Consider the following 16,951-nt stretch of genomic DNA (forward strand, 5'->3'; position numbering starts at 1 on the left):
AGGATTGGAGGAAGCCTCATTAATAACCTCTGATATGCAGATGACACAACTTTGTTTGTGGAAAGTGATGAGTACTTGAAGTATTTACTGATGAAGACCAAAATCTTCACTATGAATTATAACTCAATGTAAAGAAAACAAAAATGCTCACAACTGGACCAATAAGCAATAGCATGACAAACAGAGAAAATATTGAAATTGCCAAGGGTTTCATTTTACTTGGGAAACAATCAGTGCCCATGGAAACCACAATCAAGAAAACAAACAGCATGTTGCATTAGGCAAGTCTGCAGCAAAGACTGTGTCAAAAAACAAAGGTGTCAGTGTTAAAAAACAAAGGTATCACTTTGAAGACTAAGGTGTATCTGCCCCAAGCCATAGTATTTATAATCACCTCTTATGCATGTGAAAATTGGACAATGAAACAGAAATCCAAAAAAGAACAGATTCATTTGAATTATAATGTTGACAAAGAATTTTGAATATTCCACGGACTGCCGGAAGAATGAACAAATCTATCTTGGAAGATTTGTACAAGCAGAATTCTCCGTGAAAGCTAAGATGATGAGACTTCGTCTCATGCACTTTGGACAAATTATGAGGAACCAATCCCGGAAGAAGGATATCATGGTTGGCAAAATAGAGGGTCTGAGAAAAAGAAGAAGACCTGTAGTGAGATGGATTCACACAATGAGTATGTAAATGTACTCAAACACAGCATTGATTGTGAGGATGGTACAAGGCCCGGAAGTGTTTCATTCTGTTGTATATAAAGGTGCTATAAGTTTGGAACAGACGTGATGGCATCTAATAACAACAACGTAATAATAAAGGAGCTCTGGTAGCGTAGTGGTTATGAATCGGGCTGCGAACTGCAAGGTCAGCAGTTCGAAACTACCAGCTGTTCCACGGGAGAACGATGAGGCTTTCTGCTCCCGTAAAGATTTACAGCATTGGAAACCCTGTACAGGATCACTATGGGTTGGAACCGACTCCACGGCAAACAACAACAGCACATATTTTTTTAAAACTTACAAATCAGAATTCAAAAGTAACTTTGTTTTTCCATACAGCAACAAAACTTAGTTTAGGAGTCCTGGTAGCATAATGGATTAGGAGTTGTGCTGCTAACTACAGGTCAGCAGGTTGAATCTACCAGTTGCTCCTCAGAAGAAAGATGAGGCTTTCTGCTCCCGTAAAGATTTGCAGCCTTGGAAACCCTATAACGTTGTTGCTATGAGTCAGAACCAACTCAGTGGCATGTAACCACCACCACCACCAAAATGAGTTTACCTTTTAAAGTCTTAGTCAGCTCAATGACTGAAAACTGGTTTAGTCAGTTTCAGGTTTTCTTAAATTTTTTTCTGTCATTTCTGTCATGTTTCAACTCCGTCAATTCTGTTAAATATCTGCTTCTCTCCAGGTCTGCATGTAAGTTACCTAGTTGTTGAAGAGATATCACATCTTTGGGAAGGAAGGGAATTGATGTGGCTATCATCCAGTGCCTTCCTACTCTGACATCTGCTAAGATGTGTGATCCTTGCTGGTCCTTGTTGTCATCTTTCCAAGTAGCATCTGCTCAATGTCCACGTCCTCATTTGATCCTTAGTCATAACTTCTTGTGATACTTTGTACCCGTGACAAAAACTCTTAAACTGTTGGTCAGATGATTATTTTTCTTCCAACTAGCTTTGATAGCTCTCTGAGGAAGAGGAACCATCTAGTAGACTGTTGCTGTCGTTCAGCCCACAGGAGGCCTGACAGGGCTTCATAGGTCTTCTCTATCCACTAACATTACACAAAAGCTTCTAGGCTGCACCACATCCCCCTCATGGATGGGGATTTCCATGAGGCTGAAGCCCCCAGATCTCAGATGGGAAGTAGCACAGTCGCTTCCATTTCCAGATTGCCCTAAACTTATCTAGGAATCTGGCACTTATACTAAACTGAAGTAGGTGAAGTGCCCTCAGAATTAGCTATCTCGTTTCCCCTATACTCTTATTGCAACCAGCTTGGAACTGTCTTCTGTAGTGTTGGGATAAAGGCTGGGGGGTGAGTTCTACTTCATTACCTCTTCTTTCACAGCAGTCATGCTTTACATCTGGATCATTCAGAACAAAGACATTGACCATGTTTTATCTCCTAGTTCTTCCTACTTTGCCACAATGGGGGCCTCCCATCCAGTGACCTGAATGGGGATGATCACAGAACAAAAGAACATTTCTGAGGCTAAAAATATTGGATAATATCTCACAATACCATAGTACTAACTTAGTGTACCCTCAAGTTGAGCTTTTGCAGCAGATTTTTCCAACGCAATATGCCTTTTGATTTCTTGACGGCTGTTTCCCTGGGTGTTGACTTCAAATCCAAGTAAAATGAACTATATTAAATGGTTTCGTAAGGTTATTGTGAGAATTAGTATTAACCTATGTAAAGTGGTTATTACTAATAACTTATGTAAAGTGTGAGTCCTGTGTGGTACTGTAGGATAAGCACTTGACTGCAAGGTCGGGAGTTCAAACTCACCAGCCACTCCTTGGAAACCCTGTACAGGGTTGCTGTGTGCCGGAACAGATTCGATGGCACTTAACAACAACATGTAAAAAGGAGCCCTGGTGTGGCACTGTAGGATAAGCACTGTACTACAAGGTTGGTTTTAACTGCAAGGTCAGTGGTTCAAAACTCACCAGCCGCTCCTCAGATACCTTAGACAGGGTTGCTATGAGTCGGAACCTACTCAATGGCACTTAACAACAACAAATGTAAAGTGTGGCACATGTTGCTGTTATTTTTCAGTGCATTTGAGTTGGTTCTGACTTACAGTGACCTCATGCACATCCAAGGCTTTAGTGATCTTGGCATGAGCAGAAAGCCTCACCTTTCTCCCACAGAGCACTGATGGGCTCAAATTGTGGCCCCTGTGGTTTGCAGTCCAGTGCTCGTCGTATGGAGCCACTGCACTCCCTAATAAGTCGAGTTGTTATAAAGCGCCATCAAGTTAGTTCCAACTCATAGAGACCCTGTCTAGTGTTTCTGAGGAGCGACTGGTGGGTTTGAACCTCCCATCTTGTTGCTCAAAGTGATCTTGCGGTTCAGTGCATTATCCAGCAGCACCACACCAGGAAATAAGTCATTGGTTTTGTTGTTAAGTCCTGTTGAGTCTGGTTTCCAAGGAGTGGCTGGTGAGTTTGAAACACCAACCTTGTGGTTCAAACCAACCTTATTGTTCAGTGCTTATCCCACAGCTATTTTTAAATAGCAACTTCTCACCAAGATAAAATAACCATCTTCATGTAAAAACTTCTTCAGTCTTTGAGGAATGCACAGTGAACAGTATCCTTTTATACTACATGAGTACTTTTCTTTTGAATGCAAGTAACATACAACACCCACATACAGTTGTCTTTTAAACAAATCTTCAAGGCTCTTACTGAATGAACGCTCCACAAACAAGTCAGTTTTACACAGATCGATATTCTTTCTACCGCCTACATTTTCACTTGGATGCTTGAAAACAATTCGTATGCCTTTAGACACAATGCGCTTACCTACAAACTGCCTAAAATGAAACATTTGAAAAATCTATTTTTTAAAAAAGTACAATAAACCCTTGAGAATGAGGTAATTCAATTGAGAGTGCAGGTGTGTGCGACAGCCTCTGCTTAGGGGATGGCCAGTCTCAGAATGGGAACAACTTACCCAGGCCACCTCCTCATCAATAAAGATAACTTCTAGTAAGCAAAGGGTTTTCATATAATTTAAAATCATCTTATAGAAATGAAATGTGACTGCGTGAGTCATAACAAATTATGGATGACACTACAAAGGATGGGAATTTCAGAACTCTTCACTGTGTTCATCCCGAACCTGTATAAAGACCAACAGGCGGTTGTTTGCACAGAACAAGGGGATACTGTATGGTTTAAAATCAGGAAATGTATCCATCCACATTGTATCCTTTCATCATACTTACTTGGTATGCTAAGCAAATAATCTGAGAGGCTGGACCATATGAAGAGGAACATGCCACCAGGATTGGAGGAAGACTTATTAACAACCTGGAAATGCAGATAACACAACCTTGCTTACTGGAAATGAAGAGAACACTTGCAAATGACAATCAAAGACTATAGGCTTCAACAGGATTACCCCTCAGCATAAAGAAAACAAAAATCCTTATAAGTGAACCAATAAAAAACATCATGATATTGTGGTTGTTAAGTGCCTTCAAGTCGGTTGTGACTCATAGTGACCCTATGTAAAACAGAATGAAACACTGCCCAGTCCTGCACCAACCTTGCACTTGTTCTGTTTGAGCCCATTGTTGCTGCCACCATATTAATCCATCTTCTTTTTTGATGACCTCTACTTTTCCAAGCATGATGTCCTTCTCCAGGGACTGGTCCCTCCCTACACTATGTCCAAAGATGAGAGACAAAGTCTAACCATCCTCATTTCTAAAAAGAGCAAGAAGCATCATGATAAATGGAGAAAATATTGGAGCTGTCCAAGATTTATATTTTTCTTTGATCTACAACCAATGTCTATGGGAGGAACGGCCAAGAAATCAAATGAAGTATTGTGAAAATCTGTTGCAAAAGGCTTCTTTAAAGTGGTCAAATGCAAACATATCACCTTAAGGACTAAAGTGTGCCTGACTTGAACAATGGTGTTTCCAATTGCCTTGTATGCATGGAAAAGCTGGACAATAAATAAGGAAGAACAAAGAACAATCGATTTGTTTGAATTCTGGTGTTGACAAAGACTGAACACAGTCTTGTATAGCAAGACATCATCTCAGGTATTTTGGACATGTTATCAGGAAGGATTAGTCTTTGGAGGAGGACATCACTTTTGGCAGTGGCTCAGAGAAAAAGAAGACCCTCAACGACACGGACAGACACAGTGGCTGCAGCAATGGGGGTCAAACGTAGCAACAACTATGAGGATGACACAGGATAGTTTGCTGTTTCATTCTGTTGTACACACAGTCAACATGGAAACCAATGACAAAATGATATACTCTCCCTGTGACAATAGGGGTGGGAAGAGTGTTCAGATATATTGGTTTTCTAGATAACATCATTTACTTTATTGGCATTTCTTTCTTCCTTGTAACTTTGCCAACCACATTAGTGGCAAATATTCATTCAATAAACATTTGAGTGAATATATGTCAGGCTCTAGTCTAGGTGCTGATGATGTAAGAAGCTGAACTAGGCAGAGATCTTGCCCTTGAGAAGGCACAGTCAGGTAGAGTCAGAAACACACTTGTGAGCGCTTGCTTCCTACAAAGTACAAGGCACTTGGGAAACAGGTGGTGGTGATGATTGTGTGCTCGCGAGTTGCTTCTGACTCACAGAGACCCTGTAGAGGATTTCTGAGGCTGTAAATATTTTATGGGAGCAGAAAGCCTCATCTTTCTCCGGCAGAGTGGTTGGTAGATTTGAACTGCTGACCTTGAGGTTTGTAGCCCAGCTCACAGTCTGCTATGCTACCAGGGATCCTTGGAGATACAGCAGAGAATATAAAAAAACCCAAACTCATGGTCATCAAGTCAATTCCAACTCCTGGTGACCAAACGTTAGAGAAGAACTGAGCTCCAGAGAGTCTCCTTGGCTCCTGGTGTGGTGCTGTAGGATCAGCATTGGACTGTCCAAAAGGTTGGCAGTTCAAACTCACCAGCTGTCCCTTGAAAACCCTATACAAGGTCGCTATGAGTCGGAATTGACTTGATGGCCCTTAACAACAATCTTTACAGAAGCAGTCACCAGGCTTTTCTTTCTAGGTACCACTGAGTGAGTTGGATCTGTCAGCCTAGTTAGCAGTGAAGTTCAAACCGGGTGGGACTCCCAGGGACCTTAAGTATGATACTGTTGTTAAATCCACTCAAGTCAGTTATAACTCATGTTGTTGTTGTTGTTAAATACTGTGGAGTCGGTTCTGACTCATAGTGACCCTGCACAGGGTTTCTGAGGCTGTAAATCTTTATGGGAACAGAAGCCTCATCTTTCTCCAGTGGAACCGCTGGTAGTTTCAAACTGCTGACCTTGAGGTTGGCAGCCCAACTGTGGTGCTGTTGGCAGACTGCAAAGTTGTTTGAATTTCAAGGTCGGCGGTTCAAGCTCATCAGCTGCTCCTTGGAAACCCTATACAGGGTTGCTGTGGGTCGAAATCCACTCGACAGCACTTAACAACACAATCCAACTCATAGCCACCCTGTATAGGGTTTCCGAGGAGCCGTTGGTGAACTTGAACCACCGTCCTTGCTGTTCAAACTGACTTTGCAGTCCACCACACCAGGACTCCAAAGTAGGCACTTTTCATTTGATCTTCACCACAATAGGATGATGGAGTCCTGGTATGGCGCTGCGGGTTAATGCTCCAGACTGCAAAGCCATTTGAACTGCAAGGTCAGCGGCTCAAGCTCACCAGCTGCTCCTCCGAAATCCTATACAGGCTCACTATGGGTCGGAACCGACTCGACGGCACATAACAACAGGGTGATATGTGATGTATCAGACACACATGCACAGAGAGCTGAAGGCTGGGGGCTGGGGGAGGCCCTAAACCTGCCCTTCTTCCCCAGTTAGAAATATCTCATCAAGGACACTTCATCTGAGTCTAAAGAGATAATCTAGAAATAGACTAGGTAGCTCAAAGTTGGTTATAGTACGGAGCAGTTCCCAAGATGGATATTTTTGTAGAGAAAAAAGAATTGCAATTTCAAAAGTTTCGAGAACACAATTTGCAAACTTTTAGAGGACTGGGATTCGTTATCAATTTTATCGAGCACAGTTGTACTCTGACATACATGGAGTGCCTAGAAGTCAGAATGGAATGGATAAAGTGGTTTATGTTTTTGTATCTTGTCCTGTGTCCAGCACCTTCAAAGTGCCTAGCACATAATAGACTCTCGACAAGTTAATTGTTGAATGCACACAGGGCATCTATGTGTCTAAGGTGAGTAAATGCTCCATCCCTAAAACGAAACCATACCAAGTTTAGATTAAGGCTGACAGGTTGATATCCATAGTATTAAGATCTAAAACGGGAGGTGGGATCACATAACTGACCAAAGCTGGACCGACCCACATTGTTTGTGCTCGAAGTACGCGTGAAGCCTGTTACTCTCCTTCCACCCCAGCCTCCCCAACTCCAGGACTGCGGACAGCTAGTCCGCCTCTCACTGGCCGATCCCAGAAAAGCCCGCGCGCTCCCACCCCCCCGGCCCGCCCTTCCCTCAGGCAACACAGCGAAAGCGCACGCGCGCCTTCCAGACTTGAGCGCGTGCCCGCGAGCTCCTCGCATCCCCGTGCTCATCCGGGTCTCATTGCGCTTCAAGCCAATAGTGGACGCTCGTTGTCCCCGGGGGCGGAGCTAAATTTTCCCTCACATGGGGCCGGTAGTCATCCCTGGCGCCTGTGGAAAGGGCGATTAGACGGCTGAGAAAGGGGCCAGAAACAGGGATCCCCGCACTGGGACGGGGAGCTAAAGTCTTGAGCGGCTGCTGCCCTCCAGAAGCGACTGAAGCACGAGTAGACTCCCCATCCTGAGCCGGTGTAGTAAACACACTTCAGAAACGTGAGGTGCCGGTGGTCACGTGGGGAGCGTGTCCGCCAATGAGGCGCCGGGGGCGGGGCCTCGGCCGCTGACGCGGCGTCGTCACCCGGGCAGCCTCGGGATCGGTCACCGGCCGGCAACGGTCCAGCGTCCTCGACCACCGCCTCGGTCCTCCATCCTCAGTCCACTCTCTCGGGCGGATAGCGGCCGCCTCCTGTGTCTTTTCTCTCGGCGACTCGCCCGCGGCGGGCCGTTTTCTCCTCGCGGGCCGCCCTGGGGCGAGGTTTCCGTGGCGAACCTGCTGGGGCCGCCGGTACCGGCTCGGGCCGTCGTGGCGGCTCGAGCTCCGGGTACTTGCTCGCCGTCGCGGAGCTCGAGGCCCTGCCAGTTATGCGTCTCCTCCCGGCGACTGCGGCCGGCGCCGGGTCCTAAAGGGCGTCCCGCCGGGACCGGCCGACAGTTTCCATTCATCGTCCCGCGGCGCCGGCAGCGGCTCCCTTTCTGCCGTCCTTCCCTCCCTCCCCGGCTGCGGCGATTCTCCTGGAAGCGACGGTGCCGGCTATGAGCCGCGGTGCCTTTCCTTGAGCTCGCTCTGCCGCCGGCATGGGAGTGAACGCCGTGCACTGGTTCCGCAAGGGGCTCCGGCTGCACGACAACCCGGCGCTGCAGGAGTGCATCCAGGGCGCCGATACCGTGCGCTGCGTCTACATCCTCGACCCCTGGTTCGCCGGCTCCTCCAACGTGGGCATCAACAGGTGGAGGTGAGTCCAGGGGCGCCCCTGCTCCCGAGTGGCCACATTGGGCAGGATCGTACCCCCTGAGTCGTCAGTTCGCTCTGGCTGCAGGGAGAAAGCCATTCATTGCCATGGTCGCGTCCAGATCCCGTTTTCTCCCACCTCGAGGTGACGCTAGGAAGAGCAAGGAAGCGGTGTGTGGCTCTGCTTTCTCTTTGCTCAGCCGGGCCTCTCCACTCCTCCTTGTGGTTGGCAGGACAAAGGACACCTTTTCCTTTTCTGCCAAAGTAGCTGCCTTCCAGGGATCAGGGAAGTGGGCGATCGCAGAGGCGCCTGGTGCCCTTCTAACACCGCAGGCTCAGTGTTGTGTTGGGCTCATGCAACTGATAGATTTCTCATCCCCGAGTGTGTGCCAGCGCTGGCGCGGTGGACAGAGCCTGTCTCTTAGGTGATGATAAGGGCCAGGGAGAAAAGTCGAGCAGAGAAAAGGTCTGAGGAATAAATACAGCGTTGGGGTTGCAGTATGAAATACAGTGTTCGGGGACAGCTGGCCGAAAAGGTGACATTGAAGCCCAAACTTGAGAGGTGTTGAACTGCGGATCTCTAGGGAAGCACATTCTGGGGAGAGGGAACAAACAGTAAGGGGGAAAGGTCCTGAGGTGGGAATGAGGTTGATGCCAAGAGGAACAGCAGCAGAGGAAGCCTGTCTAACTTCAGACCAGACTTAGTGCCGGGAATGTAGGCGGGGATGTGATTAGACCAAACAGAGGAGAGCTTGGAAGGCACTTGTCAAGTTTTGGCCTTTTACCCCAAGTAACTTAGGTACAGGGAAGTGATGTGATCTAATTTAGTTTGTAAATAGTTTCTCTAGCTGCTGGTTCTGAGAACAGACAGAATTGGAGGCCAGAAACTAAATAAAAGGTAGGGAGACCATTTAGGAGGTAGTGCACTTGTCCAGGTGAGTGAAAAATGGTGTGTACCATTATAATAGTGGATATGGTGAGAAGTCATCACATGCCGGTTCTAATTTGAAGACAGACCCATAGTATTGTTGACATACTGAAAAGAGACAGAGGTGGCAATGATGTCTCCATTTGGAGCTTGAGAAACTGAAAGGATGGACTTGTACTTTGTTCAGAAAGAGAAGCCATTGGGAAGGTGATTGAAGTTCTGTTTTAGACTTGGTTAACATTGAGAAGTATGAGTATTCCGGAACACTTAATTGTGCTTATGAGGAATCTGTACATGGACCAAGAGGCAGTTGTTTGAACAGAGCATGGGAACATTGAATGGTTTAAAATGAAGAAAGGTGTGTGACATGGTTTTATTCTTTCACCATACTTATTCAACCTGTATGCTGAGCAAATAATCTGAGAAGCTGGGTTATATGAAGAAAAACATGGCATCAGGATTGGAGGAAGACTCATTAACAACCTGCAATATGCAGATGATACAACCTTGCTTGCTGAAAGTGAAGAGGACTTAAAACATTTACTGATGAAGATCAAAGAGCACAGCCTTTGGTATGGATTACATCTCAATGTCAAGAAAACAAAAATCCTCACCACTAGACCAATAAACAACATTCTTATCAACGGAGAAAAGATTGAAGTTGTCAAGGACTTCATTCTTTTTGGATCAACTATCAACACTCATAGAAGCAGTAGTCAAGAAATCAAACAACATATTGCATTAGGCAAATCTGCTGCACAAGACCTTTTTAAAGTGTTGAAGAGCCAAGAAGTCAGCTTGAGGACTGTGGTGCACCTGACCCAAGCCATGTTATTTTGAATAACCTCATATGCATGCAAAAGCTAGACAGAGAATAAGGAAGACTATACAAGAATTGATGCTTTTGAGTTATGGTGTTGGAGAATATTGAAAGTGCCATGGAGTGCTAAAAGAACCAATAGATTGGTGTTGGAAGAAGTGCAGCCAGAGTGCTCCTTGGAGGCCAAGATGGCCAAACTTCATCTTTCACACTTTGGACATATTGTCAAGAGGGACCAGTCTCTGGAGAAGAGTATCATGTTTGGTAAGCTGGAGGGTCAGAGAAAAAGAGGACCCGCAGTGAGATGAATTGGCCAAGTGGCAGCATTGATGGGCTCAAGCGTGGCAACAGTAGTGAGGTTGAGCCAGGATAGGGCAGTGTTTCGTTCTGCTGCGCATAAGTCTCTATGAGTCGGTACCGACTCGATGGCACCTAACTACAAGTTTGAGATGACTATTGTATACCCAAGTGGAGAGAACAAAAGATGGGTCGCTGTATCAAGTTCAGGACCGATATCTAGGCAAGAGGTAATGGAAAGTTATTTTATAGATAGATTTATAAGTCATCCATCTAGTCCTTCAACAAATATTTGTCAAGTACCTACTATATGCCAGGCACTGTTCTAGGTACGGGGGATTCTGCAGTAATCAGAAGAACCCAGAATCCCTACCTGCTGAAGTTGCAGTCAGTGTTATCATTAGAAACTGAAGCTAGTTAGAAGAGAGGTAAGGTCTTGTAAGAGTTAGAAATTGTGAAGCTGTGAAAAAACCAGCATCGGAGGCTGAGAAGGAGCAGCTAGCAACTGAAAAGAAAATCCCAAGGCATTGGGTGTCTTAGACACCAAGTCTAGAAAGTATTTCACCGAGGAAAGAGTTCTACATATGTCAGATGCTGCCTCCAGGCCAAGTAAGATGAGGACTGAAAATTACAAGGTGGATTTAATGTTTTGAGATTATTTGTTATCTTGTCTAGAGTGATTTCACTAGTATCACTAGTGGAAGTCGTTTTGAAATAATAATAGCTCAAGAGAGGCAGGGAGGAGAGGGGTTGAAGCCAACTCAGATAGGCAACTCTTTCAAGGAGTTTTGCTGTAAAAGAATCAGAAATGGTGTGTGTGTTTGTGTGAAGTCAAGAAAGGATTTTTTGTTTAATGACAGAAATTACAATTGTGTGCTGATGGGACTGAAACAGCAACTATATGTAAAGCAATTTTTCATTAGCAGAAATAACAGCCATCAAACATTGATCCTGGAAAAAGATGACAGAAGTAATATAAGGGATTTATAATGCCTTGCAAAAACGTAACAATAATTCCTTTCTTAGAAAGTTGCTATGTGGATACATTAGTTATCATGTAAAATCCTTAAACTAGTGAGTAGTAATAGTGGTAAGTACTTTTCTTTTTGTGATTAAGTTGGAAACTAGAGTAAATAGTATCTACTTGAATGCCTGCTGTCAGTTTCTTCTAGAGCAATTTATCAATTCATCATTGGTATTGTAAACTTCTGTATATCTTGTTTCTTTAGTACACCCAGCAGTTAACATTGATGAATAAGGAATGAATGACAATTCCTATAAATTGAGGGTCTTACTCTTTCCTGCTATCCCTCACCTTTATCAACTTTATCAATGTCTTCCAGGGAGTGGTCCTCTTGATAGCATGTCCATAGTGCATGAGATGAAGTCTCTCCATCCTTGCTTCTAGGGAGCATTCTGGCTGTACCTCTTACAGGGCAGATTTGATTGTTCTTCTGGCAGTCCATGGTATATTCAGTGTTCTTGGCCAACACCATAATTCAGATGCATCAGTTCTTCTTTGCTCTTCCTTATTCATTGTCCACCTTTTGCATGCATATGAGACGATTGAAAATACCATGACTTGAGTCAGCCGCACTATAATCCTCAGAGTGACAACTTTGCTTTTTAATACTTTAAAGAGGTCTTTTGCAGCAGATTTACCCAATACGCCTTTTGACTTCTTGATTGCAGCTCCCATGGGCATTGATTGTGGACCCAAGTAAATTCTTGATAACTTAAGTCATGGATGATGATGTTGCTAAGTGGTCCTTTAAACAGATTGCACCATTTCATTTCTTTCAGTTCACCTCTGCTGGGTTGACTTCCCAGAGAGGCTGTTCTCTAGTGGTGAAATATAGCAGTGGTAACAGCAGTTACAATAGGAATTAACCCTCTAATCTGCGCCCAGAAGTCTCAGCCGTGTCTTTGTAGCACTTCAGTGGCTCTGTTGGGCTGAACCAGTCATTGTGAGCTTCTGAGCATCTGTGTCTCAGGCGCACAGTAGTCCTCAAATGGATATTTCTGCTCTTCAACACTTTAAAGGGGTCTTGAGCAGCAGCAGATTAGCCTAACTAATACACTGTTTAGTTTCTTAACCGCTGCTTCCATGAATAGAGATTGTGGATTCAAGCAAAATGAAGTCTTAGACAATTTCAGTCTTTTTTCCATTTATCATGATGTTATTTATGGGTCCAGTGTGAAGAATTTTGTTTTCTTTACATTGAGGTACAACACATACTGAAGGCTGTAATCTTTGATCTTCATCAGTGTTTGAAATCCTCTTCACTTTCAGCAAGCAAGGATCATCTGCATATCGCAGGTTGTTAATGAGTCTTCCTCCAATCCTGATGCCATGTTCTTCTTCATATAATCTAGCTTTCAGGTTATTTGCTCAACGTACAAATACTAAGATGCTATTTAACTTTCTCCTGGTCTTTCTCTCACATGTCTGCAGTGGAGGTTTCCATATGCTGTATCTTACAGGGAGTCCTGGCGTGAGATAAGTACAGGACCAGAAGGTCAGTTGGAACCACGAGGTCAGCAGTTCAAACTCACCAGTCACTCCTCATAAACCCTTTCTTTACAGGTCGCTGTGAGTCAGAACAGACTTGACAGCACTTACCTTCAACAACAATAACATCCTACAGAGCCACCATGTTCTGTAGGGTAAACACTGGACTTCATACCACACGGTCAGTGGTTCAAGTCAACCAGCTGTTCCCCAGGAGAAAGATGAGGCATTCTGCTCCCACAAAGAGTCACAGTCTGAGAAACCCTGTATCAGGTCTTCATGGATTGGACCAGACTCAGCAGCATTAACAGCAACAGTATGATGACATGTGATGATAATATTGCTTTGATGGCTAATAGAGTATGTGCCGGTGTCATCTGGTGCTTTCACTTTTTTTCAGCTGAATCGGCATTGACTCGATGACAACAGGTTTGGCTTGGGTTTGGGTTTGATTTCTTAAATGGTAAATATTGGTTCTGGTGCTATCTGACAGTGTTCATAAGGTTTTCAGTGACTAAATATTCTAAAGTAATCTGTCTCTCCTTCCTAGTCTGTCTTAGTCTGGAAGCTCAGCTGAAACCTGTTCACCATGGGTGACCCTGCTGATATTTAAAATACCCGTGGCATAGCTTCCAGAATCACAGCAACTCATAAGCCACCACAGTACCACAAACTGACAGATAATATTGGTAGATATTATCTGTAAAACAGAAATTCTTTAGGGTATTTAATAATTTTTTAAGATAATTAAATCAAGAGTACTGAGACCAAACAATTTGAGAATTTTTGCCTTAGAATAACACCTGGCCAAGGTTGTTGTTAATTAAGTCCAGTCAAGTTTGTTCCAACTCTTAGTGACCCTGTATAGGGTTTCCAGGGAGCCATTGGTGGGTTTGAACTGCTGAACTTCAGGTTAGCAATCCTGTGCTTATCCTACAGTGACACACCAGGACTCCTGGCATAGGGTGGTGTTTATGTGTGCCATGAGTCAGTTCTGACTCATAACAACCCTGCACAGGAACAGAAAGCCTCATCTTTCTCCTGTTTGAACGGCTGGTAGTTTTGAACTGTTGACCTTGAGGTTACCAGCCTGACTCATAACCACCCACCATGCTTATGGAGCTCCATTTGGTGGTGGTGTTGTTAGGTGCCATGGAGTCATTACCAACTCATATGTGCAGCAGAATGAAACACTGCTCCATCCTGGGCCAACCTCACTATTGTTGCCATGCTTGAGCCCATTGTTCAATACATATATATACTTGTGGATTCAGTTTGTATAAATGAATATTGTTATGCTGATTTTGCTGATGGAGTTTCATAATGGGCTTTCATACATAAATTATACCTGTAGTATGGTATTGAGTTTTATTTTCTTTAAAGTCGAGTATTGTGGTGCTGTAGGATAAGCACTGGACTACTAACCACAAGGTTGGCGGTGCAAACGCACCAGCCGCTCCTTGGAAATCCTATAAAAGGTTGGTATGAGTTAGAACCTGCAGCACACAACCGCAAACAACAACAAACACATCTAAGACCTTGTGAAACAAACTTGATTACAAAATTTCATTAGATTTTTGCATTGTTTCTTATTTATAAGCTTTTTTACTGATAATTGAGACTTTTTTTTTATATAGTAATTTACTTTTTACCAGGTCTTTTTGAAACATTCTATTTAGTTAGTTTTCATTAAGATGGCTTTCTTTTTTACACTCATTTCATCAGTTTATGTTGTGGTTAGTCATCAAAAGAAAACAGACCCGCTGCTGTTGAGTCTGTTCCAGTTCATAGCAACCCTGTAAGACCTAGTAGGATTGTTAACTCCATAGGGTTTCCGAGACGGAATTCTTACGGGAACAGACAGCCTCATCTTCCTCTTGACAGTGGCTGGTGAGTTTGAATCACCAATCTTGAGGTTAGCAGCCCAATGTGTTAACTCACTGTACCACCAGGGCTCTTTCTATGTTGTTGTTGTTAAGTACCATCGAGTCAGCTGGCAAAGGTTTGAGAAACATACAAACTTTTGGTATACTTAGAAAGTAAACTGATTGGAATAAGAATGTTCAATATATGAGAAAGTGTTACCTGAAATCAGGTATCAGTTTTAGAGAAGTTATGGAGGACATTGTATCAACTTAAGCAGTTGATAATGGAGAGGTCTTTAGCTATTTCTAGCTCTAAAATTGTATGGTTTCTGTGGGAATAATAACAAAAATAATTGCTAGTAGTATAAAAGATACAGCTATAGCCTTTTAAAATGTCATGCTTAAAAATTAATTCTCACATATTTTTATTTGATTTGGATTGCATATTTGTTATTATTGGATACTAGGGTTTCCTAGCGATGAGAGAGAGAGCTAAGCTATTTTGAAAAAGGGGATTCTATTTAATCTAATTACTTTTGCCCATCTTGTCTTATCCCAGATCTAGCCCTCAAGTAGCAATAGCAACAGTACCTTCATGACATTGGAGCTTTTATTTATCTTTCTATTTTAAGAGATTAAGAGTAGCAGGAGTTAAAAGGCTATACTATTAAATTAATATTTGTTGTTGTTAGTGTTATCGAGTTAGTTCTGGCACAAATATGGAGTTATTAAAATACCTTCTTTAATTTTGGGTTTATTACTCTGTAATGACTGCCAGGCACTGCCAGAAGAACAAACAGATCTGTGTTGGAAGAAATACAGCCAAAATGCTCCTAAGAAACCAGGATGGCCAGACTTTGTCTCATCCTTCTGACATTTTGTTAAGAGGGACCAGTTCCTGGAGAAGGGTGTCAGACTTGGTAAAGTGGAGAGTTACTGCAAAAGAGGAAGACCCCATGGCACCATGGCAGCAGCAGCGGGCTCAAGCGTAACAAGGACTATGAGAAGGGCACAGGACAGGGTACTGTTATGTGTAGGGTCACTGTGAGTCGGAACCAACTCGATGGTACCTAACAGCAACAGAGATGAGGGTCAGAATTTCCAGTGACGTAGTAGCAACAGAAAAGAAAGATTGAATGAAAAGAAGATACTGAAAAGGAAGAATCTTAAAGGTTAGGTGACACATATGGGAAGAGGAGGAGTCAAGGGTGACCCCAAGGTTTGATATCCCAGGAAGGGAAGTGTAACAAAGCCAAAGAAGCTAGTTTATAGGTTAGGATGATAAGGTTGGTTTTTCAGATGTATGAGAAGAAGGTAACAGCAAGATCCTACTGTTATCCAGTCGATTCTGACTTATAGTAACCCTAGAGGACAGAGTGGAGTCCTGGTGTGGCTCTGTAGGATAAACACTGAACTGCTAACCTCAAGGTCAGCAGTTCAAACCCACCAGCCGCTCTTTGGAAACCCTATACAGGGTTCCTATGAGTTGGCACTTAACAACAAGAACATAAGATAGAGTAAGACTTCTCCCAAGGGTCTGAGACTGTAAATCGTCATAGATGCAGATTTAGATGAAGACACAGATAAAGACAATCTCATCTTTCTCCCACAGAGGGACTGGCAGGTTTGAACTGCCCACCTTGTGGTTAGCAGTCCAACTATTAGTAGGAACTGAAACTAGTATGAGACTAGATGTATGGATATAACTAGAAATAGTCTTTTGAAATCTAATTACTATTTGGAATAATTGTTATGGTTATTCTAAATAATCATAGTTAGAATTAGAGATATGGATAAGATTATTGAAGGGGGCATATGGGAGGAAAAAGGTAAAGGCAGTCTTTTTTTTTTTTTTTTTGCTTTTTGAAAACTACTCTGCTGGGGTTTTTTTGTTTTTTTGTTTAAGGTTTTTATTGTGGATTGAGTGGAAGTTTACAGGGCTTATCATCAGTTTCACATTCAGCAATTCATATAACTTGTTTCATTACATTAATTAAAATCCCCTCCATATAACATCAGTTACAAGTATTTCTCTCTATCCACTTTAGCTTTTTTTAAAAAAAACACACAAACAACAAAAAAAACCCGCTCAGGCATATATAATAATTTACATCTGCAAAGGGCACATTCTGCAAGTCTGCTCCTGGCCACCAGTTCTTAGTCCTTCTCTTCTTAGTTGATGAATCTAGAGTCCTCAGCCACTCCC

At 43.3% G+C, this 16,951-nt stretch overlaps 1 protein-coding gene across 2 annotated transcripts in view; it reads left to right on the top strand.

Moving 5' to 3' along the window:
- Window positions 1-8,056: 8,056 nt before the first annotated feature.
- The window catches only part of CRY1 (cryptochrome circadian clock 1), a 64,413-nt gene continuing 55,518 nt past the window's right edge, over window positions 8,057-16,951 (top strand). Inside the window, exon 1 of one of the 2 annotated variants that reach the window (XM_006865247.1) lies at window positions 8,057-8,327. In XM_006865247.1, the coding sequence (XP_006865309.1) occupies window positions 8,170-8,327 (158 nt within the window). In that variant the 5' untranslated portion in view covers window positions 8,057-8,169. The remainder of the gene's footprint in view (window positions 8,328-16,951) is intronic. The other variant, XM_006865248.1, reaches the window with a different exon arrangement.

Source organism: Chrysochloris asiatica, unplaced genomic scaffold (assembly GCF_000296735.1).
Source record: "Chrysochloris asiatica unplaced genomic scaffold, ChrAsi1.0 scaffold00076, whole genome shotgun sequence".
Lineage (NCBI taxonomy): Eukaryota > Metazoa > Chordata > Mammalia > Afrosoricida > Chrysochloridae > Chrysochloris > Chrysochloris asiatica.